At 48.0% G+C, this 24649-nt stretch overlaps 1 protein-coding gene across 3 annotated transcripts in view; it reads right to left on the bottom strand.

The window, feature by feature from the left end:
• The window catches only part of LARGE1 (LARGE xylosyl- and glucuronyltransferase 1), a 354609-nt gene that overhangs the window by 56877 nt on the left and 273083 nt on the right, over window positions 1-24649 (bottom strand). For all 3 annotated transcript variants that reach the window (XM_075602524.1, XM_075602522.1, XM_075602523.1), the window contains one exon: window positions 4704-4808. In XM_075602524.1, coding sequence (XP_075458639.1) covers window positions 4704-4808 — 105 coding nt within the window. The remainder of the gene's footprint in view (window positions 1-4703; window positions 4809-24649) is intronic.

Here is a 24649-nt window from a genome sequence, read left to right as displayed (position 1 = left end):
AACTCCCGAACTGATATGTATGGATGAGTAATGTCATACACAGTAATGGGGAAATTATTCCAGAGAGTAGTGTGTGTGTGTGTGTGTCCCAACATGGTTGCACTCCCGGAGATGGGGCATTATAGACGCTATGCAGGAGATTGCCAATCTAACCAATATCAATAGAAACAAGCATAAGTACCTCCCCAGCGTAGGAGTGAGAGCTACCAGGGGAAGAAGCACAGAGTAACCATGTTGTTTGATACGAGTTAATGTCCGAAGTGAAGTCTGTCTTTGTATGGCGAGCATTATGAATAACGTTTGTTTGTACTGTGAACGTTCCTGGGACCATCATTATACTGTCTGGATATCCACTCCCAGCATGCACCGACCTAGCACCTTGACCAAGTATGACAGACTCAGCAATGCCATATACACTATATAGTATAATATATGTATTCATCTGATGTAAACTCCTTTATAGGCGGGTAAAGAGGGTTATATAATTATAAGGTTCCTTAACAAACATTTTTTGGAAAACCCCTGATGTAGAGCAATAATTCTAATAGTAAGCAGCCTTGGGTCCAGAAAATATCTGTTCTGTTTCTTTCTTATTGATCTTTTTGCATGACTTCAGTGTTTATTTTTAGGGGGAATTCTTGGTGGCATTTGTAATCCATGCCTGGGGTCCTGTTTCGCAGGGCTTCATATCTCAGAGACGTAATTAAGTAACAAACAGAGTTATTAAGAAAGGAAGCTGTGGCTAGATATGATTGCAATTGTGTAAGGGGTTTATATTAACTATTATAAATATAGATTGTAAGCTCCACGGGGCAGGGACCTGTGTCTGCAAAATGTCTCTGTAAAGCTACGTAAAACTAGCAGCGCTATACAAGAACATGCTATCATTATTAACTAATTGAAAGTACCTTGCGGAGGAGAAAGGGGAGTTGGGTAGCCGTGTGTATTAACCCTGGTTGCATATCTAAGTCACTTACTTACTCACTCGTGTGCTGTTCGTGACCGGTGATATACTGGGGACGGAGTGAGGGGAGATATTGTTCATTTGCGGGACCTTTGCAGAAGGTGAAAAGTGGGCCAGCTAGAGCTGTGTATTAACCCTTGTCCCGTATGCAGGTCACGTGCTCACACGTGTAACGTACGTGACAAGTAGCATGTCTGAGACATGTTAATGTGATATTTTCATTTGCTGTAAGAAAGGAACCAAATATTTAAAAAAAAACACCGCTATTTGTAAGTCGGATAACACGGGCTGCAACTCCGTCCACACTATTACCATCTTCTCACACAGACAAGAAGAGCCCCTTTTCGTGCCAAAGGCATCGTAACCTACAAATAAATGTAGCTTTCTCCAGGAACAAAATCGCTACAATAACTCTACATCGCCAGGGATGCTAAAAGTCCAAAGAACAAAGCAGCCTCGTCTTCTGGAGATTGTGATCATGGCGAGTTGTCGCTCCTCAGCTTTGTTTGCAGTAAAGAATTGTGCAATCCTTCTGGCTGCATTAGAAAATCAATACAACTACAGACACCGGTGTGATCCAAGGCAGAGAAGAAAGAAGAAGATTTAATATCCTAATGGGCAAGAACTTTACATTATGCATAAAGTGCCTGTTATAACATGGTGCCGCTCTCCTTAACCCCTCCAGCGCCAGAGAGGCCTGCAACGCCTTGCAAAAGAGCAGTGCGCGTGCACATACACTACATAGACAAAAAGAGCTTCGTGTTAACATATTAAATAACTTATTGAGGGTAGAAAAATGACAAAAAAAACTCCACCATCCAGCATATAGCAACAAAAAAAATATGACTTGTGCGCACATCCAAATGTCTCAGACAGGTCTGCAACCCTGCTTTTAACCATCATCTCTTAGCATACAATGCTTCCGCTGTAGCCAGGGATTCTGGGAAACGACATGCAAATGAGGTGACACTGTGTGCTCATTTGCATGTGGAGCACCTGTTCCCATCTGCCACAGAAGATCTGGCCACTGCATGTGTATTGTCCCCGGTGCTGTAGCTCACCTGCTGGTTCAGGAGGTCTGAGTGGCTACGCAGTTGTAGTTTGGGAGCAGCATACAGGACAGGCTTCTCCATCTCTTTACTGTGCAGCGCCTCCATCCCATGGGGATCCTGCTGGATGTAGGATGGTCCCCACAGGCAATACTCCTTTCCAATAATCACACATCATCGGTCCAACGGTAGCTTTATTGTACAAAAGCATGATCGTCCACCAGCAATGGAGCAGACCCCAAGGGCTTGAGGCCTCAAGAGCTCCTCCCAATATCCTTGACCCTCTTGTAGGGAAAAGGTTATCACACTAATCCATAATCAACAACCTCATTTTGGTAGTCAGCTTTTATACCTGTGGTGAAGGGCTTGTAACCCAGCCCCATAACAGGGCAGGTCGAGGTATTGACAGGCCTCACACCATATACATGTGACCCAGTCAGTACCCTCCCCAGGTATGACAATCTAACTGCCGGTTAGGCCTGCCCCTGGATAAGGAAACATAGTACCCATCAAGGCTGCAACTACAGGCTAGGCCTGCGCAGGAGTTTAAGCCCAAAGCCTGCCTGTTGCTATCAGGACTTAGGCTAAGGCCCCACTCCCTCCGTCAGTGCTCCCGCACTGCAGACAGGCGGGGCGCTGACAGACACAGACCGCGATATGCGGTCTGTAGGGAGCGGGAGCGGGAGGTGGGCGGGAGTGGGAGGTTTGAGCGGGAGGGGGGGCGTGGCTTGAGCGGAGGGACCCGCTACTCTCCCCCCCTCCCTCCCTCCACGGGCTCAGGCTGGCACTCATACACACACGCAGACACAGACACACAGACAGAGGCAGGCACTCACGCACTCAGACACACACATACACACACACGCAGGCACTCTCTCACACACACACACGCACGCAGGCAGGCACTCATACACATACACAGAGGCAGGCACTCACGCACTCAGGCACACACATACACAAACACAGATAGGCACTCAGACACACACATACACACACACACAGACAGGCACTCATGCTGCTTTCCCCCCACACTCCTCCCCGCTCCCCGAAGCCTCTCCTCCTCCCAAAGCCTCCCCTCCTCCCGATGCCTCCCCTTCTCATTGGCTCACAGCCACACCACGTGACGCGTCAACGCTAGGGATCACCATTCTCGTATCCCGTAGCGGCTGACGCGTCACAGCGTGTAGTGAGCTGTGCAGCCAGGGGGGACCGGGACCGGCTCCACAGGATTCCCCTGCTGGGTCCCAGGCCTTATAGTGTTGAGGCCAGTAGAAGGCTATAGCCAGGGGCACTTGGTACACATGACATTTCCCAGGATCCCTAGCTGCTGTGGAAGCACTGTATGCTAGGAGATAATGGTGGAAAGCAGGGTTGCAGACCTGTCTGAGACATGTGAATGTGCTCACAAGTGATGATGCTACATGTTAATATATCAACATCATTCAAAAATATGACCTGCAATGCATTAGGGGTTTTAAGAAGTGTAGTAGGTGAGCAAAGTCTTTGTGGCAGGAAATGGGTTAATGCCTACAAGACCACTGCTGTTCGATGGTTACAGCTGAGTTACACTGAGAACGTCTCACTCCAAATGAGTGAGGCTGGCCTGGCGTGCAATTTGTTTGCAATGCAGGATATGAATCTTTTCTGGCGGCAGAAAGTGAGAACTTTCCCCGTTGCAGTCTGCCTGTAATATCGATAGATTAGCACCCTGACAAATCACTTGGGGCTCTTCTTAGTGGCTTATGGAGACGTTTTTAGATGCAGCATCAATAAGTAATTAACTAGAACAAATAAGCATGGATAGAAATAGCATTGCATCCACAGGACCCTTAACATGCGTTCACTAAAATCAGATATCTTTTTTTAGAAGGTTTGCACCATACGTACAAGAGTGGTCTTTATCAAGACATTCGTTTAGATATAGAGGAGCATATGTATCAAATCAAAATTGGTGCAATTCTGGCCAACAACGTTGACCCAGAAGTATCGAAGGAAGAATCCCAACAGTGTCAGTGGGTGTATTTCTTTGATACATCGGGGGGCAGTGTTTTGCCTTTGATAAATGTGGGCAACAGAACGGGACAGATGTATCAAGGTCCCACAAGGAGAAACACGCTGCGAAAAACGCTTTAACCGGGGCCCATAACATAGTCTTGCCTTGGGCATTGGGTTGTCGAGTGCGAAAGGTGAGGGGTGAGATGTTGAGTGAGGGGGAAGGGGTACGGAACAGTTGTAGGGGGGGGGGGGAATAGCAGCAGGGCAGCAGGTCCTGTGCACCGCAGAGCCCATGTTGGCAGAGGAGGGCCAAGCTGGACGTCTGATCCCGGACGTAGGATCCATAAGAACTGTTTGTTGGTTCTGAAGTGAGGCCAGTGACATCATTACACTGCGATTAAAGCTTTATCTAATTTTAGCTGCCATATTGTTCTATCCCAAGCAGGAATTTTTAGACAGAGGTTTTAGAAAGATCCACAGGAATCTGGAGAGGTGCACTTTAAAAGGGTAGGGAAAACATTGTTTCTTTTGTTTACAATACAAGGGTTGGGTTAACTCCTTAGCTGCCAGAGGGCCTTGTGAGGCATTCTAATATGTTTCTGTCCCCTTTAGTGCCCAACGAGTGACCAGTATTGTGCTTTCCTGTGATGAAGCACCAGTACTTCGTTACGGGTATTTACCCGCCTCTACCTCACCTGTGTTGTACCCTCTCCCGAGGGCTGGCCACGGGCGATGGTTCTTCCATAGATTGCCCAGGTACCAGTCACTCTGATTCTCCACCAGGCCCAGCACTTGTTGACCTGAGAAGAAACATTGGAAGATGACAGTGTTATCAGCTGCAGGTGGAAGCGCGGGTTCAGGCACCAAATGGTGATATGTAGCTGCATTTGCTTTTTTTTTTTTTTTTCTTCTCTCTCTCTCTCTCTCTCTCTCTCTCTCTCTCTCTCTCTCTCTCTCTCATATATATATATATATATATATATATATATATATATATATATATATATATATATATATATATATATATATAATCTCACACTGGGAATTTAAAATGGCTGCTAACCACCACACATCTTAAGTGAGAGTGGTGCCCTTGCTAGCCTATAATGCCATACACATCAAAAACAACTTACTGTATAAAGAAATAACGTTTTAGAATAAAAGATCCCAGCACATAGTATATAGTGAACTTCTGCTCTACTACACAGACGTTAGGTACACTGTAAAAAGCTTTATATTCTCCTAATAAAACACTTTTTCAAATGTGTTTAAATTGCTGAGTTATGGTAACGCAAACTAGCAGTAACCCACCTGATTTGCATATTGTTTATTTGAATTGAGAGGATTTCCTGCCGTAGGTCAGCTCTTTCCTCTAGAATCCCCCCCACGCACCCACCTAGAATATTTGTTCTTTATAATTTCAAAATCCATCAGAAATGACACTGCATTAAAACCACTCACTGAATGAATCTACATGCGAATCTTCGGAAGCAGCATTATAATGTTCCTTCTATCCATTGACTTGCTGGAAAAGACGTTGTCACCTGCCATTTAACTTTCCGGTGACGCATGGACAATAATATGAGGGTTATGCACAAAGCAGTGATAAGTACTTTAAAGTGAGATAAATGCCGTTATGGTGCAATATTGCGTACAGCGTTATTCACAAAGCAACGATAACACTGCAGTATCGCGCTTAAAAGGCTTTTTATCATCAAAACACAGTCATTGCTAAAAAAATTGCGCCATAAAGCATTTATCTCACTAAAAAACACTTATCACTGCTTTGTGCATAGCCCCCTATGTAGGCATGTATATATATATATATAGCTCTCTCTATCTTTCTCTATCTATCTACAGTACAGTATCTCCCTCTGGATCTATGTATCTATCGCTCTCTAGATCCATCTATCTAGATGTATCCATCTAGCTCGATATATATGTATCTAGATAGATATATAGATCAGAAAATGTGTCAGTGGGTCGACAAGGGCTGACGATGATGACACATGTATACTTATAAGTGGGATAGCTGTGTTAAAAAAGGAGCAATCCAAGCCATTGTGTTTTGTTTGTTTTTTAGCAATTTGTTTTTATTTGCAGAGGGTTGAAGCAGGGTGTCTCTGGAGCTGAGCCCCACTAAATTTAACTTTAGGGACCTCCTGCTTCTAGAGATACTTACCTCCGAACGGGGTGCCGATATCCATCTGCTTTATAAAGCTCCCGCATCACATGAGACAGTAGGAAGCCGCACCGGATGATGTCACAGTTTCCTATTGCCCCACAGGGCGGCAAGCTTTAAAAAGCGGCCATTATGTGATCCCTGCTAGTCGAGCAGAGCATGGGTGCATACTTCAGAGGTATCTCAGGACGCAGGGGGCCCCTAGGAGCTACATTTAACAGGGTTTCGCTCCAGAGAACCCCTTGCATCTCTAAAATGTGAACCAGAAAACTTCACACACAAAAAAAAATCGCCGGCTTTGATTGCCGCTTTAAACACTATGTCACACCTTCTCCCCATTGTGTGACCTTCACTTATATCTGCATGCTGGTGGAACGGTCCCTATGCATCATGCTGTGTCCTTTAGCTGGGACATGATACAGTACGTGAATGTGAGATGTCCAACAAGTCCCTTTATGTATGTGCTCCTTGCTACACTCTGCCTGGTAAACAAGTTTATTTTGCTTAAACACTGCCTGGGCGCCGTCTGTCCGAGGCGATTAGATTAACAAGGAGCGATGGTACCCAGCATCCTCTCTGGCGTGTTAAGTGGCGTGAATTCCCAGCATTGTTGAGGCGAGTTATTTTCATCTCCTCTACCTGTCGTCCTCAATGTTGTTTTGTTTGTCTGCCTTTGTCTCTGCCCTTCGCCGTCTCCTTCCCGTTCTGCCTCTCTCTCTCAATCCTTTTATTATTGCTGTTTATTTACATAGCGATGACCTGTTCTGCCACGTTGTACAACAGGGCAAAAAAAAAAGGGTGACCGGGGAGGCAAATGTTCAGCAACTGATATCTCCAGGATTCAAGTACAGAATTTAAAAAAAAAAAAGGGGGCGGGGGGGTTGCTAAAAAGAAAATAGCAGCAAAAGGACTTGCTCTTCATTCACTAACATGGGGCACCGTCATTCACTAACATGGGGCATCGTCATTCACTAACATGGGGCACCGTCATTCACTAACATGGGGCACCGTCATTCACTAACATGGGGCACCGTCATTCACTAACATGGGGCATCATCATTCACTAACATGGGGCACCGTCATTCACTAACATGGGGCACCATCATTCACTAACATGGGGCACCGTCATTCACTAACATGGGGCACCGTCATTCACTAACATGGGGCACCGTCATTCACTAACATGGGGCACCGTCATTCACTAACATGGGGCACCGTCATTCACTAACATGGGGCACCGTCATTCAGTAATATGGGGCACCGTCATTCACTAACATGGAGCACCGTCATTCACTAACATGGGGCATCATCCAGGGCAGCCAATAAGTCTGCGTTGTACAGTAGTAGCCATTTTTACTTTCCTTAGCACTAGGGACCCGATTTGAACCCGATATGAAATTCCTGCTGAGCCGGAGACTCCTCGGAGAGGCTTCCTGGTTTAAATCAGCAATACTACACCCCCCCCATTTTTTTTATATGTAAAGCCTGTGACAATGTTACAACTCTACATTCTTACCTAAGCTGGCAATTGTTTGGTGCTCCTGTTCTAAATCTGTAAAAATCCTGATTGCCTGCCTAACTAAATGGCCGCCTGTCCGTTGCAATCAATCCTTCAGTCAGTGTAACTCAGGTGCTACAATGTATTCTTATACTACGAAGGTAACATTACCTATTGTTACAGTTTTTAGCTCAAACTGCTGGGAACATTGGCAACAGATTATCAAAAACAGGAAAGTGTTACAAAGATCTTGCAACCTGCTATAGAAATCAAAGGATGCTCAGTATATTAAAACTCATTAAAAATGGTATTAAGAGTTAAATGAAAAAAACCTCACTATTATCTATGACTACAGTGCTGATGTATTTAAAAAAAACATATACGATTTCACATCTTTTGCTGCTTTTACCAAGATCCTCCCAACAACAAACTTTGTACCATGTAGTAAACATGAGCCTAAGTGTTTAATGCTTTGTATAATAACTTAATACCACCGTTATTTTGAAAATGGTAGATTTTATATCTACTATATATTTCTGAGTTCACTGTATGTCTGCGTCCCTAGCGGCAATCTCATTGGTCCCTTGGCCTGCCCGCCCCCGCACCTCTCATTGGCCTGAGGCGGAGTGACGGGCCAAAGGGGACACACACACACACACACACACACACACCCACCCCCCCCTCCTCTCCCGGTGCCCCTCACTCTCTCCCCCCTCCCCACCTCACGCAAATCCCCACGCTCTGCAACATCCCCAGCCGCACCATCACCCTCACCGTGCGCCGCGGAGAGCAGCAAACTACAGCCTCCTCCTCCCTCGCAGCGCGGCCCGGGCCTCCTGCACTCCCCCTCACGTGCACCGCTCCCGGAGGAAGCGCGGACCGGGCCTCCTGCACTCCCCCTCACGTGCGCCGCTACCGGAGGAAGCGCGGACCGGGCCTCCTGCACTCCCCCTCACGTGCGCCGCTACCTGAGGAAGCGCGGACCGGGCCTCCTGCACTCCCCCTCACGTGCGCCGCTCCCGGAGGAAGCGCGGACCGGGCCTCCTGCACTCCCCCTCACGTGCGCCGCTACCGGTGGAAGCGCGGACCGGGCCTCCTGCACTCCCCCTCACGTGCGCCGCTACCGGAGGAAGCGCGGACCGGGCCTCCTGCACTCCCCCTCACGTGCGCCGCTACCGGAGGAAGCGCGGACCGGGCCTCCTGCACTCCCCCTCACGTGCGCCGCTACCGGAGGAAGCGCGGACCGGGCCTCCCGCCTCAGATCCACGTGGGAGCGGCCGGACGAGTGAGTGAGCGGCCTTCACCTCCCCTCACCCCCCTTCACCTCCCCTCACCCCCTTCACCTCCCCTCACCCACCCCTCACCCACCCCTCACCCACCCCTCACCCACCCCTCACCTCCACCCCCTCCCCCCTCCACCCCCCTGGCGCCGCTACAGTCAGCGGGGGAGCGAGCGCCCGGGACACAGCGGGGGAGCGGCCACAACAAGCCTCCCGCCTCAGATCCACGTGGGAGCTGCCGGACGGGTGACTGAGCGGCCTTCACCTACCCTCACCCCCCTTCACCCAACCCTCACCCCCCTTCACCTCCCCTCACCTCACCCACCCCTCACCCAACCCTCACCCCCCTTCACCTCCCCTCACCTCACCTCACCCACCCCTCACCCAACCCTCACCCCCCTTCACCTCCCCTCACCTCCCCTCACTCCACTTCCCCTCCCCTCCACCTCCCTCCACCCCCCTTCCACCTCCCCTTCACCCCCCCTCCACCTCCCCTTCACCTCCCCTTCACCCCCCCTTCACCCCCCCCCTTCACGCCCCCCCTTCACCTCCCCTCCATCCCCATCTTCACCCCCCTCCACCCCCACCTTCACCCCCCTCCACCCCCACCTTCACCCCCCTCCATCCACACCTTCACCCACCTTCACCCCCCTCCATCCCCACCTTCACCCCCCTCCACCCCCACCTTCACCCCACCTTCACCTTCCCTTCACTCCCCCCTTACAACCTCCCACCACCTCCCCCCTCCTCACCACCTCCCCCACCTTCACACCACCTCCCCCCCACCTTCACCTTCCCTTCACTCCCCCCTTACAACCTCCCACCACCTCCCACCTCCTCACCACCTCCCCCCACCTTCACACCACCTCCCCCCCCCCTTCCCCCCCCTTCCCCCCTTCCCACCACCTCCCCCCCTTCCCCCCTCCTCCCCCCCACCACCTCCCCCCCTTCCCCACCACCTCCCCCCCTTCCCCACCTCCCCCCCTTCCCCACCACCTCCCCCCCTCCCTTCTCCTCCCCCCCTTCCCCCCTCCTCGCCCTCCTTCCCCCCTCCTCCCCTTCCCCCCCTCCCCCCCTTCCCCCCCTCCCCCCCCCTTCCCCTCCTCCCTTCCCCCCTTCCCCCCCTCCCCCCCTCCTCCCCCCCCCTTCCCACCTCCTCCCCCCCCCCTTCCCACCTCCTCCCCCCCCCTTCCCACCTCCTTCCCCCCCTCCTCACCACCTCCTCCCCCCCCTTCCCACCTCCTCCCCCCCCCTTCCCACCTCCTTCCCCCCCTCCTCACCACCTCCTCCCCCCCCTTCCCACCTCCTCCCCACCTCCTTCCCCCCCTTCCCACCTCCTCCCCCCCCCTTCCCACCTCCTCCCCCCCCTTCCCACCTCCTCCCCCCCCCTTCCCACCTCCTCCCCCCCCCTTCCCACCTCCTCCCCCCCCCTTCCCACCTCCTCCCCCCCCCTTCCCACCTCCTCCCCCCCCTTCCCACCTCCTCCCCCCCCCTTCCCACCTCCTCCCCCCCCTTCCCACCTCCTCCCCCCCCCCTTCCCACCTCCTCCCCCCCCCTTCCCACCTCCTCCCCCCCCCCTTGCCCCCCAGCACACTGGCATTCTCGGCTCCCCGCCATTCCCAGCCCCCATCAACACTCACACATCGGCACCTTTGCACCTCCCCCATCGGCACACCCACATCCGCACCCCCACATCAGCACCAAACCCTCCCAAATCAGCACACCGATACAATCACCATAAGTACAGCCACAGCACCACTACCACCGCACATGGGCCGCGTGGACCACTCCCCACCCAAATGCCACACCCACACCACAAACATCCCGGGCAACGCCGGTGCTCTCAGCTAGTATATATATATATATATATATATATATATATATATATATATATATATATATACACTTATTTTTTTATAAGTGTATATATATATATATATATATATATATATATATATATATATATATATATATATATATACACTTATTTTTTTTCCTTACAATATAAATTTCCTCTCGAAAGATAGTTTTTATATTGGATATAGTACCTAGAATGAAGAATAAAATAAATGGTGATAATATCCCTTTTACATTCCCCCTGACTACTTTTTGGGAAACAAGAACACCTCAAACAACCTACACACCCTGCTGATCACTCACTTCTCTTCTGGACACATCACCACCTTCATTTATTTTGTTTTGTTAACTTACGTGAACCGATAGGGGCCCTGGTGGGAAGAAACAGGGCCCTTATCGTGTCTGCCATTGTCAGGCAGAAACGATGACAATGTCAGTGATGACAATCCTTTTACTAACTGGCCCAGTGGCAATAATGCTATTTGTGCCCCATAATCATTGTGGCAATACTGGGACCAGGAAAATAAATATTTGTTGTTCCAAGTGGTAGGACTTGGGCCGTGCTGCTTCTGAGATTCCCCATGTACATATCAGTTGAAATAGAAATTGCTAGCAGCACTAATTACTTATTTTACTGCACATGATTGTATCCCGTATGTCAAGAGCTCCCACTCTTGGATAGCAATGAATAATAATAATAATAACTTTATTTATATAGCGTTCTTCTCCCGATGCGACTCAGAGCACTTCAGTTACAAAAAGGAAAAAAGAAGAAAACATTTAAGATTATAAGAGACCAAACACAAGGAAAGATACAATACAGGATGGGATGGTCCTGCAGTTAGACAGGTAATTTGTTCATTACTGAAAAGCCTGGGAATACAGGTAGGCCTTGAGATTTTTTTTTTAGCTTTTCAGAAAGGGGGAATCTCTCAAACTGTATTATGCAGACTGTTCCAGAAAGTGGGAACAGCGTGGCTAAAAGCTCGGGCGCCAAAGGAAGTCATGGAAATTCTGGGAACTGTTTATCAGTCCTTTATCTGCCGATCTGAATGAGCGAATCGGAGTGTAGGGAACTAGAAGCTCTTCTAGATAGCTGGGGCCTTGGTCATGTAGGGCTTTCAATGCCAACAAGCCCATCTTGAAATAAATATGCCCTTTTACAGGCAGCCAGTGCAGAGAACGGAGAGCAGGTGTTACGTGGCAAGAACGGGTCTGGTTAGTTAACAACTGGGCCGATGCAACAGCTGCAGGCTGACACCTGATGTTTAAGGGTAAAGTCACAGTCAAGGACAACACCAAGATTCTGCACACGGACAGAGCTTAGCAACTGGGAACCCCTAAACTTAAGTTGAGCATCCACCACAAGCACTTCTGTCTTATCAGGATTCAACCTCAACCAACCGGCACTCATCCAGTCTAGTAGCTCATAAATATCTATTGATGACTGATAATGGGTCCTTAGTACCCTGTGCAAAGGACAAGTAGAGTTGGGTGTCATCTGCATAGCAGTGATAACGCAGGCCATGCCGCCTGATTGTGTCACCCAGTGGCAGCATGTACACTGTGAAGAACATAGGAGATAAGATAGAACCCTGTGGCACTCCACATGACAGGGGCATTAGTGCAGAGGAGTACACTTGGGAAGATATTCTCTGTGACCTGCTATTGAGAAAAGATCAGAATGAGCTGAGAACTGTGCCACCCAATCCACAGTAATCTTTCAGGCGCTCCATTAAGATCCCATGGTCCATTGTATGAAATGCTGCAGAGAGGTCCAGAAGTACTAAGATAGAACAGTCTCTCGCTACCAGGAGATCATAAAGCACACGGACCAGAGCTATTTCAGTACTATGCCATCTTCTGAATCTTAACTGGAATGGGTCATAAATATCATGGGTTGATAAACGGGTTTCCAGTTGGGTTGCCACCACTTTCTCAATAACATTTCCAAGGAAAGGAAGGTTTGATACAGGCCTGTAATTAACCATGCTGCCTGGGTCTAATTAATGCTTTTTTAGAAGAGGTCTGATGACTGCTTCCTTCAGCGGTTCTGGAAAGATCCCTGTCCGCAAAGAGCACAGGACTATTTTGGCAAACTCTGGGCCGATTACATCATCATAGCATAAGAGAAGGCGTGTTGGGACTGGGTCCAAATCACAGGTAGTGGGACGCAACCCCTGGATTGTTTGCACAATGTCTTCTACATCCAGATGGTCAACGCTAGTCCATAAAGCCAGAGAACCTGCATTTTCATGCCTGGAACCCTGAAACTCATTAGACAGCACAGTCGGGACCTCAGCCCGGATGGAGTCTACTTTATCAGAGAAGAGAGCAAAATCACCACAACGGGACTGTGAAAAGACTACACAAGACTGCAGACATGCTGGTTTGCAGAGCCTCTCTACCATGCGGAAGATCTGAGCTGATCTATTGTCCACTGTTGAGATTTCATGTGATATGACCTCTGATTTCTTATGAGTAATTATGGACTGGTATTTTGTGATGTGGTCAATCAGTTTCAGCTTGTCCTCATCCATGCAAGACCTCCGCCAGTGCCGTTCAAGCCTGTGACCCTTCTTCTTCAATTCCCTAATAGAACTCTCAAAGCAAGGGGTGTTGTGGTGTGAGGTGGGGGGGTCGTACTGTATGCAGACAGGAGCGATAGTATCCATTGCGACCCCCAAATCTCTATTGTAGTAATGGACAAGAGCATTGGGATCCATGCAGGCACTTAATATGTCAGAGAAATCCAGGTTTGCCATCAGGCTGTGGGGGCTCAGATCTCACAATGGTCGAAACCTGGCCACCTCCATAGGCAAGGTTCTACTTGAGGATGGCTGGGATGTAGGGGGAAATGGAGTGGTAGACCAACTGGGTCTATTGTTAACGCAGAGACTTCTAAACCGGTCTGGAAAACAAGATCAAGTGTGTGGCTATTTTTATGGGTAGCAGAGCAAACAAGTAGTGTGAAGCCCTGAGCATTCATTGTGTGGAGGAGGTTTTCACCAAATTGACAGTGTATCATCAACCCAAGCATTGAATTCCCCCAAGATAAGCCATTTGGGGTGCTCCAAGACTAGGTCAGCAACAAGGTCTGCAATTTCCTGCAAAAATACCAAATGAAGTATCACCGCTCACAGCTACAGTATGCTTCTACAAAGTAGCACTTTTCACACTTGTGGCTTCTGAGAATCAGGTTGTTGTGGAAGAAGGAAGGTACTGTAGGAAGCAAGGAGAAGACTTGGTACATGTGCCTGAGTGTTTTTGTAGAGTTAAATGGCAATGATTACCTAAGCCACCGTGTTAAGTCACTGGTGGGTCCTGGACGAAGTATACACTAGTGGACCCCCCATGCACACCCTCACCTTAAAGAAAATACCATACAATTTGATAAACTAAATTTATTAGGTATACAAAAAATAAGGAAATAAAGGGGGGGGGAAATGTGTGTAAAATGTTATTATACACTTCATATTTTATTATTTATTACCCTACTTGCAACTTTTTTCCTATCTTTTAGTCTTGCAGACTCATCAATGTTATCCGTGAAGTCGATCAGCTTCACAATGTCATTCTAAATAGGACTTATCTTCTGCAACTGCAGCTCCAGGCAGGAAGATCTTCCTCTTCACTTATATACTCCAGCCTGCTTTGGGTCAGACGGTCCGTTTCTTCTGTCATGGCCAACGGCACCTGCTTCACTTTCTGGTGTGTGAGCATCTTCATGGGACCATTATGATCCAGCTTTGTTTCTAAAATGTGACAAGTGCAGCTTGTTCAGAACTCATCACTTGTTCTTACTTCTTAATACTTTCTTTTCTTGTGAGACATCCAGACCTGTACTTTTTCGTATGTGCGACATAAGGTTAAATCAAGGACTCTCCTCCCACTCCTGACCACATTGGGCTCCCTCTCACTGGCGTGTGCACAGCAGGGCCGCGGGCATCTGCCCCTTGTGCCCATTGGATAAAGCGGTTATGTATGTGAGTAGAGTTACAGCAGCAACACAACACGTGATTATAAAGCAGAATATCACAGCATGGCAGTGTTAATGCAGATCACAACATATCCTATTATTATGCTCCAGAGGGGGCAGTGAACAATGACAACAGTTGGTGAAACGGGACGTTCTGTTACTATGCTGTGGCATTTCAGGACACAATGTACTGTTGGTAAGAGCGGAATGGCACACAGTTGTTTGGCCGCGATAAGACCACTGTGAATGGTAATATGTTGTGGCTTTCTGAGCTTCTCCGTGGATGTATGATGTTCAAAGTCCCCATTATTATAGCGATTACTGCTGGGGAGGAGATATGCTGTCACACTCCTGCGCTGACAAGCTCTTGTCCATAATTAAGATGTGACCAATTACCCTGCACATTGCAACTTATGTTTGGGGACCCACGGGCATCACTGACGAAGCACGAGAAAATCCTCCAGAACACGCATGCAGAAGCAGACATGAGCTTGTTAGCTTGGGAGGTGTAGGCTCCTGTGGGAAGTCCCGCAGTATTTCATTGCACTTTCCTAATCCCTCTATTGCTCTGCAGAGGCTTGTGGGATCATAACGGCTTCGCTCCTATTATATCTGCATAGCAGACAACGGAGAGACACTGCTTAACTTAGGGGGGTTCAACTCCAGTCCGCAACCACCCTCCTCCACCCCCCCCCCCAACAGGTCAGGGTTTTCAGGATATCCCTGCTTCAGCACAGGTGGCTCAATCAGTGGCTCAGTAGAAGACTGCACCACACCACCTGTGCTGAAGCAGAGACTGATTTAGCCACCTGTGCTGAAGCAGGGATATCCTGAAAACCTGACCTGTTGGGGAGAGGGGAGGGGGGTTGTATCACAGCAATACATGCAGATTATCGATATAACAGATCTTTGCTTAACTCACGGTAATGACAAATGGGGTTATTAGCTTTACAACAGAGTCTCTGCTATAGCATTGTTTTTGACAGGTTAATTTCAATATGAGTTTATACATCAAGATACTGGGCCGTCTCTTAAGAACAGCATGGGTTAAACTTTATCCGTGCCCTATTGCCTTCCAAAGAATGGCAGAAGAGTAGGCAGATCTCAAACAATCCAGGAGGAGCATATATGGGACAAAAAAAGAAAGAAAGATACAAAATTTAAGTGCAGATGTATTAACAATGACGTATAATATAGGATGTAATCTTGGCTCTGATGTTCAGCCTACTCACAAGATGTAGAAGATTAGAGTGCAGTTAGCAGATAGGGCTGCTACCCGTATGGTATAGATGTTGTTTGGATCTCCCTGAAGGTGTGCCTCACCAATGCGATGATAGTGTAAAAAAGAGATGAGAAAGCACTACATAGCGCGATCAGGCTGATAATATAAACTTTATAAAAAATAGGTATAAAAGTGCGCACTTACAATGTGCAAGATTAAAATAAGCATTTATCACAATATTATGTGAGTATCGTGGGTTCACCGCAGCTCTCACCGCCTCCCCTGGATTCTCCAAGTCTCCCTCGCCTGCAGTCTGATGTCGGAGCTCCTCTCGCTGCGTCCGTATGGGCGTGTGACGTCACGGCTGTTTGGCTGGAAAACTACGGATCGCCCACAGGTACAGAAAGCAACACTCTACGCTTTTTGCCCAGTCTGGGTAGACTGCATCCGGCTTCGTCAGGAGTGTCTCTGCATTTAAATTTTGTATCATTCTTTCTTTTTTGTCCCATATATGCTCCTCCTGTATTGTTTGAGATCTGTCATACTTCTTGGAACCCGTGAGACAGGTCCCACCAGAGGGTTTGAGCTGGGTTATAATTCTTTTATTTTATAGCACTTAATGATATTTGCACTTGTTATTATTTGCACATTTAATACCATTTTCACATTGAAGTTGTTTGCGCCTTTTCACTATTTTTCACAGAAGAGTAGGCATACACATGGCATATGCTGTCCTCAGAGTGGTGTCATTAAGTGCATAGACACCTACCTTTTTGCCACCCGGTCCGCCTCCTCCTGCAGCGTCACCCTCCTCCTACTGCAGCGTTGCGGCGTGCCATGGCAATGCATCGCCATGTGACGCCGCAGCATCATTTGACGCTACAATGCTACAGGAGGAGGGCGAAGCAAAGGAGAAGGTAAGAGACCTTTACAGAGGCCCCACGCTCTGTCCCCCCGGCAATCAGTGGTGAAGACAGCATGGGCCTCTATATATGGGGCATAACAGAACATTTGTCCCCCCCCACATTTTGATGCCCTGGGCCTATCAGGCAAACCACCACTGCTTGGAGCAGAGCGGTGTGCCCGTGAAGAAGAGGACGGCTTTCTGCAGATGTGGCTCAGGGCTATCTCCCTGCTCTAACGGAGGTAATAAGTGATGTGGAGCAATAGGACGAACATATTTGAAGCACATGTGAAGTTCTGCATCTTGGGTATTGCTTCAATCTACATCAAAACGTTCTGCCCATTGCAACATTGGCATCACCCTACGTTAGATCGGTGAAATATGTTTTTTAAGGCAGTTCAAGGGGTTAATGTCCCATAGTCCTCTCTGGCAGCAACTTACTGTACACGATGACATGTTAAAAACACCAGAGAAGCTGTTAGCAAAATCCTAAGTGTGGCTGCCTCTTTAATGCAGTCTCTGACTCATTGTCTACAGCGATCTTTATGATGCAGGCCAACCGCCTTAAAGTAGCTTGTAGGCCAAAGTTTAAAAGCAGGTGAGGGGTTAACAGACTTGTGAATTTAATGAAGCTCGTGCATTTGATTGCCGGGCGCAGCCAGTTGGAGTAAGCTGGCCTTTCACGGCAAAACCCCATTTGGTAATGAATTCCACACCGAGCCTTTTTTGGCTCTGTAATATTTCATTCATTGATTTTACTGTCAAATGAAAAGACGCTTGTTCCAAATGGCATTTAGCAGGACAATCTGAGAGGGAGGGTGAAGGGCGGAAACGCAGCTTCCATTTATTTAACCCTCCCAGTGCCAGAGGCGGCGGCAATGCCTTTCTTTACATGTCTACCCAGCACTAAAGGAGTTAACCCCAGCATAACTTTACTGCAGGCACTGATGGGGTTAAGGCAGGGGTTCTCCACTCCAGTGCTCAAGACCCCCCCAACAGGTTGGGTTTTCAGGATATCCCTGCTTCAGCACAGGTGAGCCACTTGCGCTGAGGCAGGGATATCCTTAAAACCTGACCTGTTTGGGGGGGGGGGTCTTGAGGACTGAAGTGGAGAACCCCTGGGTTAACCCCATCAGTGCCTGCAGTAAAGTTATGCTGGCGCTAACTCCTTTAGTGCTGGGTAGACATGTAAAGAAAGGCATTGCCGCCGCCTCTGGCACTGGGAGGGTTAAATAAATGGAATCTCAACTTGTTGCATGCTCCTCTAGCACTGCAATGAGCTCTGGAGTAGTAAATAGTGCACTGCAGGACCTGAAAGGGTTAACCCCAAAACAACTTCAACATGAGTTCTTCCCCCCTCCCCAGCACAGACAGCGTAAACCGCAGCCTCATCTGATAATATTTCACAGGCTACTACAATGACCCTCTATCCCTGAAGGGGTTAACTCTAGGGGCAATAAGCAATATGCTGCGGGCTCTCCCAGCTCTGAAGGGGTTAACCCCCTTACAACTGGTACTGTAGCATAGCAACCTGCTGTTTCCATGTCACAGCTACGCAACACGCAACCTTTCCCGCTGACAGTGGGTAATTAAAGTCTCCACATTTGCCTTGGGGACATGTACAATGACCCTGCCGGAAACGAATCCGTTCCCATGAAAAACGCCCCCGCAGGACGGACCAAGGACTGAAGTTGCTCTCTGGCTAGCACAGCCACGGAGGAGGGGAGACGTGAGCCTCTGCTGCCCAACCCATGCTCACCGATACATGTTAATATCCAGAGTATCTAGGGCCGCCAAAAGAAATCATGGGGCCAGGACAAATGAAAGGAGCAGCCACCCCCCCCAAACCCATAGCGCACCCCCCCCCCCAAACCCATAGCGCACCTACACTGAACATTTTTTTTTCCACGCAACTTTTACTTAACTGTTTTCTTTTTATTGTTAATACGGAAAAAAACATTACAATGCAGTCTGTTTATTGTAATATTTTCAGCAAAAGACAAAGATACTCAATGCTACATCCAATGTGACAAAAGGCCTGGGGGGATTCAGTATGAGCCTGGAGGAGGATAAATATGGGCGGGGGGAGGGTTAAATATGGGTGGGGAGGGAGGGTTAAATATGGGCGGGGGGAGGGTTAAATATGGGCGGGAGGGAGGGTTAAATATGGGTCTTAGGGGTTCAATATACGCACATATATGCAGTGCTTGACAAATCACCCAAAAATCAGGGTGACTTACTTGGGTGACTGACTGGGTGGGTGGGTGATTGTGTGGGTGACATTGACTGACTGCCTGGGTGACTTACTGACTGACTAGGTGGGTGACTGCCTGAGTGGGTGGCCCCAATACATTTTAAAAAGACTCCCACCACCCCAATACATATACAAAATACCCCCACCTCCCCAATACATATACAAAATATCTCCACCTCCCCAATACATATACAAAATACCTCCACCACCCCCTAGCTACGGGGACCGGGGCAGGCCAGTTTTGCCCCCCCAAGCCTACTTCCCACCCGGGCAGCAGCCGTGGGGATCGGCAGGGGGGGTGGGGGGGAGGGAGCGCCAACACGCCTGACTGAACCCCACTGGGGGCCCGGCCGCGACCTGTAGCAGGGCCTGGCCAGAGGTTGGGGAAAATTTTCAGCGCCGGCCGGGCACCCCCCAGCCAGCGGGCCCGGGACACAAGCCCTGGCAGACCCCCCCTGTTGGCGGCCCTGAGAGTAACCAATGTATTAGAACAGAAGCACCTTATGTAACATAACTTGGGAGGACACACATTTCCTCCATCAAACACTGATTCAGCCAGTCTCGGGGATTTTTAACATCAGAAGTTCAATAGACTTCATTGGAGTGTGACTGATAAGAAATCAGTACTTTTCCATTAAAATTACACTTTTTGGCTCAGGACTCATAAAAAAATGGCATACACAGTATTTTTGTCCTTGACGCTTGACTTCTATGCATCTGTGATGCTCTATCGAAAAATAAAAAAACACATTTGTTTCTTGATTTCATGGTTTCTAAACCATAACTCTTTCCCTGGCAGTGAAGCGTTGAAACCCTTTTACTATCGCTACCACAATACAGAAGTGTACAGTATACAGACACCACCATTTCTTCCTCTGATATATATTTTTTATCTGGTGAGAAATTCTTAGGTGATTTCTACAGAGAACTTTTAAAAGTACCCAGCAGGTAATGTTCTTGTGACTTTCAGCTCTATGCTGAATTGTTGAGATTCGCTCCTATATTCTGCCACATCTAATAGGCCAGTGTGATGGCCTCAGATGCCATCTACATGGCCATACCAGGGCTGGCCAACTCCAGTCATCAAGGGCCTCCAACAAGTCAGGTTTTCAGGATATCCCTGCTTCAGCAAAGGCAGCTCAATCAGTGGCTCATTTGTTGACTGAGCCACACACATGTGCTGAAGCAGCAATATCCTGAAAACCTGACCTGTTAGTGGACCTTGAGGACTGGAGTTGGCCACCCCTGGGCTATACTGTATGTAGTATGTGTATACATTGCAATCTTCCAATCAAGGTGGCGTGATGTTCACCAACATCAGATGAAGCATAACTGCAGATTCTTTTATCGATCACAAATATGAAGATATTTTTCACAGAGGTCCCCTTAACCTTGTCTGTACCACAAGGACGGGTCATAGAACCTGAGTGTACATATCACTAGAGATGGGCAATTTTTTTGGGTGGATTCACCCATCTCTACTGATCAAATGGTCATGGCTGTCACAGGAACTCCAGGAGCAGGTGGGACCTTGATGGCCAGAACAGCAGGGAAGGCAAGGATTGTTGGGGTCACAAGCTGAGGTCGGTGGCAGGCGGCAAGCAGGATCGTCAGGGTCACAGGCAGGGTTCGGTGGCAGGCGGCAAGCAGGATCATCGGGATCCAGGCAGGGGTCGGCAGCAGGAAGGCAGGAACAGGGCAGGGGAGCAGGAACTGAGACTAGGAACTTACAAGCAGGGACAAGCTAGAACACTAGCAAGGGCCTTTAATATCAATCAGGACTCCACAAGGAACAGAAGCAGAAGCATGGGCATGAGTCAGGACACAAAACAAAGGCAAGGGAGGATCAGGAAACTATAAGCACAGGAACAACAAGAGGAGACAAACAGACAGAGGAAACCCAGAGCAGACAGAACCAGCAGCACACACAGTAGACAGACAAGGGAACTGTGGCTGGGAAGAGGATGTCTAGGGAGATTCTGACAATGGACTGTCCTTCAATGAGGCAAATTGAAGATTCCAGTGGATAACTGCACTCAAGGTTAAACGTACAGTACAAGGTGCAGACCATCAGCTGTTGAGCAAAGAGGGGAAGAGGAGTAAGCTGCTTCCACAGCCTTGCTTGGGGTCCAAACCAAGTCCACATCCTATCCTGAGTCTGCCCTACACTGTAAGTAGCCCAGGTCCTTACATCTTTTTCGGGAGCCTGATAAAAGAACAATATATTTGCTGCAACTACTCGATGAAGAACCCTGGGACATTCCATAGCTTGTAACATATCAACTACTTGTTGGTCCAATAAAAGGTATCATACCACCCTCTCCCCCTTTGTTACTACATGGAAGAAGGGATGAACACAGCTTCCCATCCATCTTTGCTTGCCAAACCACTGAAATCCTCTCGCTACAGCTGCGATTCAAAGTTCCACGTCAAGTGCAACTGATGATCTGTGATTCAATAAGTCAAAAGCCTTTAATTAAAATTCAAGCCCCCTGAGATACAAATGCAATGGCGAGGAACAGGGGTGAAAAGGTAATTTGCATAGTGCTGACCTACTGGTCACTGGCTTTTAGAGTGCTGAAGTGTGACATTATATGGAGGCAGCTAAGTGGAAGTAACTGATGAAGGGGAGCGTTTGAACACCCATGGGCTAACACCAATAATCACAAGGTAACCGGAGCCTGTCCCTTTCTGTGCCCTGCAGAGTGAACACAACACACGAAGACAGAATCCAAAGGAAAGAACTCGTGGCACAGTTTCACTCTGAGCTATTTAAAAAAAATGTATAATAAGAATATACAGTAATATTTTTCTTATCTATCAGCGGCAGCGCTGTACGTATCCTTTTTGCAGGCACAATTAGTCCCTGCCCAGAAGAGCTTACAATCTAATATTGGTAGCGGAGGTACAGGAAGATAAAGTGTCTAAAGGAGAAATAATACTAGGATCTGAACCAAGTTCACACTCTTCCAAAGGCAGTGTCTTCATCACTAAGCTACTCCTTTTAAATGCACATTTCCCCCTGTCCATCCTGATCACATAATCCACATTTTTAGGACATGATTAAACAAAAATGGTTTACACAACAAACGCAACAATGTGAAGAACGTTTTTTCACTAGTGCTTTTGAGCGGACACCTTTGCTGCTGGAGTGTGGGCAAAACATTATGCTGGCAGACCCTAGGTTCATTAAGCCTGAGGTCACCACTGACTTTAACGAAGAGGTCCTCAGCATCATGAAAGTAGCCTAGTGAGTCTAAGCCGCAGAGCTGGTGGAGAAGTGACCTCTCACCGTTTCTGGTGCTGGAGGGAAGACGTGCATAATGTTACATTTGTTTTCCTCTGCCCAATGCTGCCAACATGGGCCAGAGGCTGTCTGGGCAAAGTCAATGATCGCTGTGAGCTGCGGGTGGAGATGACATGCAGAGCCATCTCCTGGGCAATACATCCCAACTATGACCCTCCGTCTCTACCGTCCCAAATGACTTCCCCAACATCCCCTTCTCCCCTATTTCCATTCAGGCGGCATGCTGCTGAAAGCACTAACATTCTTGCTCATTGATCCATAATGTGTTAAATGAAGCATAGATTTTGCATACTATGATATTTTGTTATGGACTTTCACTTGTTACTGCACATGTTATAATAGTGCCCGAGTGGTGGAGCTGATGCCAGACAGTTGTGGGCTCTAAAGAGTAATATCGAAGGCGATCACAACACTCCGCCACACCCTGCAGAGACGTTAAAACTTCATATGAAATCAGGGTGATTTGGACGTTTTGGGCCCCCTGAAAATTGCATTTGAACGCTTTGGGTGCCCCAGCCTTAGCCACCACATCATGAGGTCTGACACCGCAGGGGCTGCATGGTATAGTGGCTTACGCCATTCCCCTTTTGTGCTCGTTTTACGGGTGAGATCGCGGTTTGCGTTCCTCTTCCATTTCCGGATTAAACGACACCACGATCACGTGATCGCCATTTGACGAGTTACTGGGAAAGTACTGATTTTTTTTTATCAATAAGGCTCCACTGAAGTCTCCGATTCCGGATCCAATAAAAAAATAATAAGTCAGTGAGACTCATGGGACCTAAGAGAGAGTGGACACACCTGCTATTAACCCATTCAGCACTAGGCATGCGTACAAGGTATTGCTTTGCATACAATACCTGTGCAGTTATATTTAATTCTGGAGGGATTTAGTACTAGTTCTATTTGACCCTTTCCACTGCCAGATGCATTGCTGTCCCTTCCTGCACTGAATGAGTTAACCAAACAAACACGATATGTAGACAAATAAAAAAAAAATATTAATAGGATGCCAAAAAAATAAATTCTAGTGAATCAGTGGCATTTGTAACTTACTGTATATTGCTTTTGCCTGAAAGCATCCCTACCCCAAACTTCCCCAAATCTCAGGCCCCCTGTCTCGACTGCTTTTCGGAAAACCGCATGCGGGCCGAGTTCAGTTTGCGAACATTGTCGCCACATTCTTACAAAGATTTCATACACACTGGCGCTCCTGTGGAATTTGCCTCCTCATTGGCGAAATGTATCCATCTTGCGAAAAAGAAAATACAGGGCGAATTTTTGCACACACGGCGCGAGTCCGACGTGCGCCTGAAAACCTCCCGCGCTTTTCCAACATCAAAAACGTGATCAGTTATTTCCCAACTGTTAAAATTTCTGCCCAGTTTTCCCGCGGCTCAGACTTCCAACAACAAACTATCCGAAGCCGAACGCACGGCGAGTTCCACATTATCTGTGCGCATGGCGTCTCCCCCGAGCCGTAAAGGTTATTAGCACCATTGTTTATTTATAGCGTCTTACCAGTTTGTGCTTATTATTGTTTATTGAGGGAGGGCAATCAATATGTTACGAGGAAAAATATACTGCAGGAAACAGCGATGGGTAATAAATCAGAATTGCACGCTTCAGCGGAGATTAAAGCAGGTTTTCATTCAAAATCCTATATATGGTTTTTTTTTCCGCTGTTGCAAAAATTGGAAAAACGTGGTTCATTAGCAATTCAGGTTGAAAAGGGTGAAAAATAAGAGGATTAAAATCGACCTTTTCACTGGAAAAAAAAAGACCTTCACAAGGATGGTTGGGCAGCAGCAGTGACGTCACTTTCGCGATTTTTTAACCCTTCTACTGCCAGGGGGGCCTGCAACGCACCCCCTGGCAGGAGAAGGGTTAATAAACATGAATCCATTCTCTTTCCTCCCACAATGCAGTTTGTTGCAGGTGTTCGCGGCGCTGCAGAGCTTAAAAAGCGTGGCATAATATTTCGCCAGACAAGTTTCCAATACATTCAACGCCGCACCTGCAAACTTCATCTGCGGATGAAGAACACTTTGGGATGCTCTCCGTTCTCCGGAAGAAAAGAAAAGAAAAAAAAACCCCTTGGCAAGTCACAGTTTACGAGGCAGTAAAACCAAGGTTTATAAGGAATCCCCAACCTCTC

The sequence above is a fragment of the Ascaphus truei genome, chromosome 5 (assembly GCF_040206685.1).
Source record: "Ascaphus truei isolate aAscTru1 chromosome 5, aAscTru1.hap1, whole genome shotgun sequence".
NCBI lineage: Eukaryota > Metazoa > Chordata > Amphibia > Anura > Ascaphidae > Ascaphus > Ascaphus truei.
This window is presented reverse-complemented; position numbering and strand designations above follow the sequence as displayed.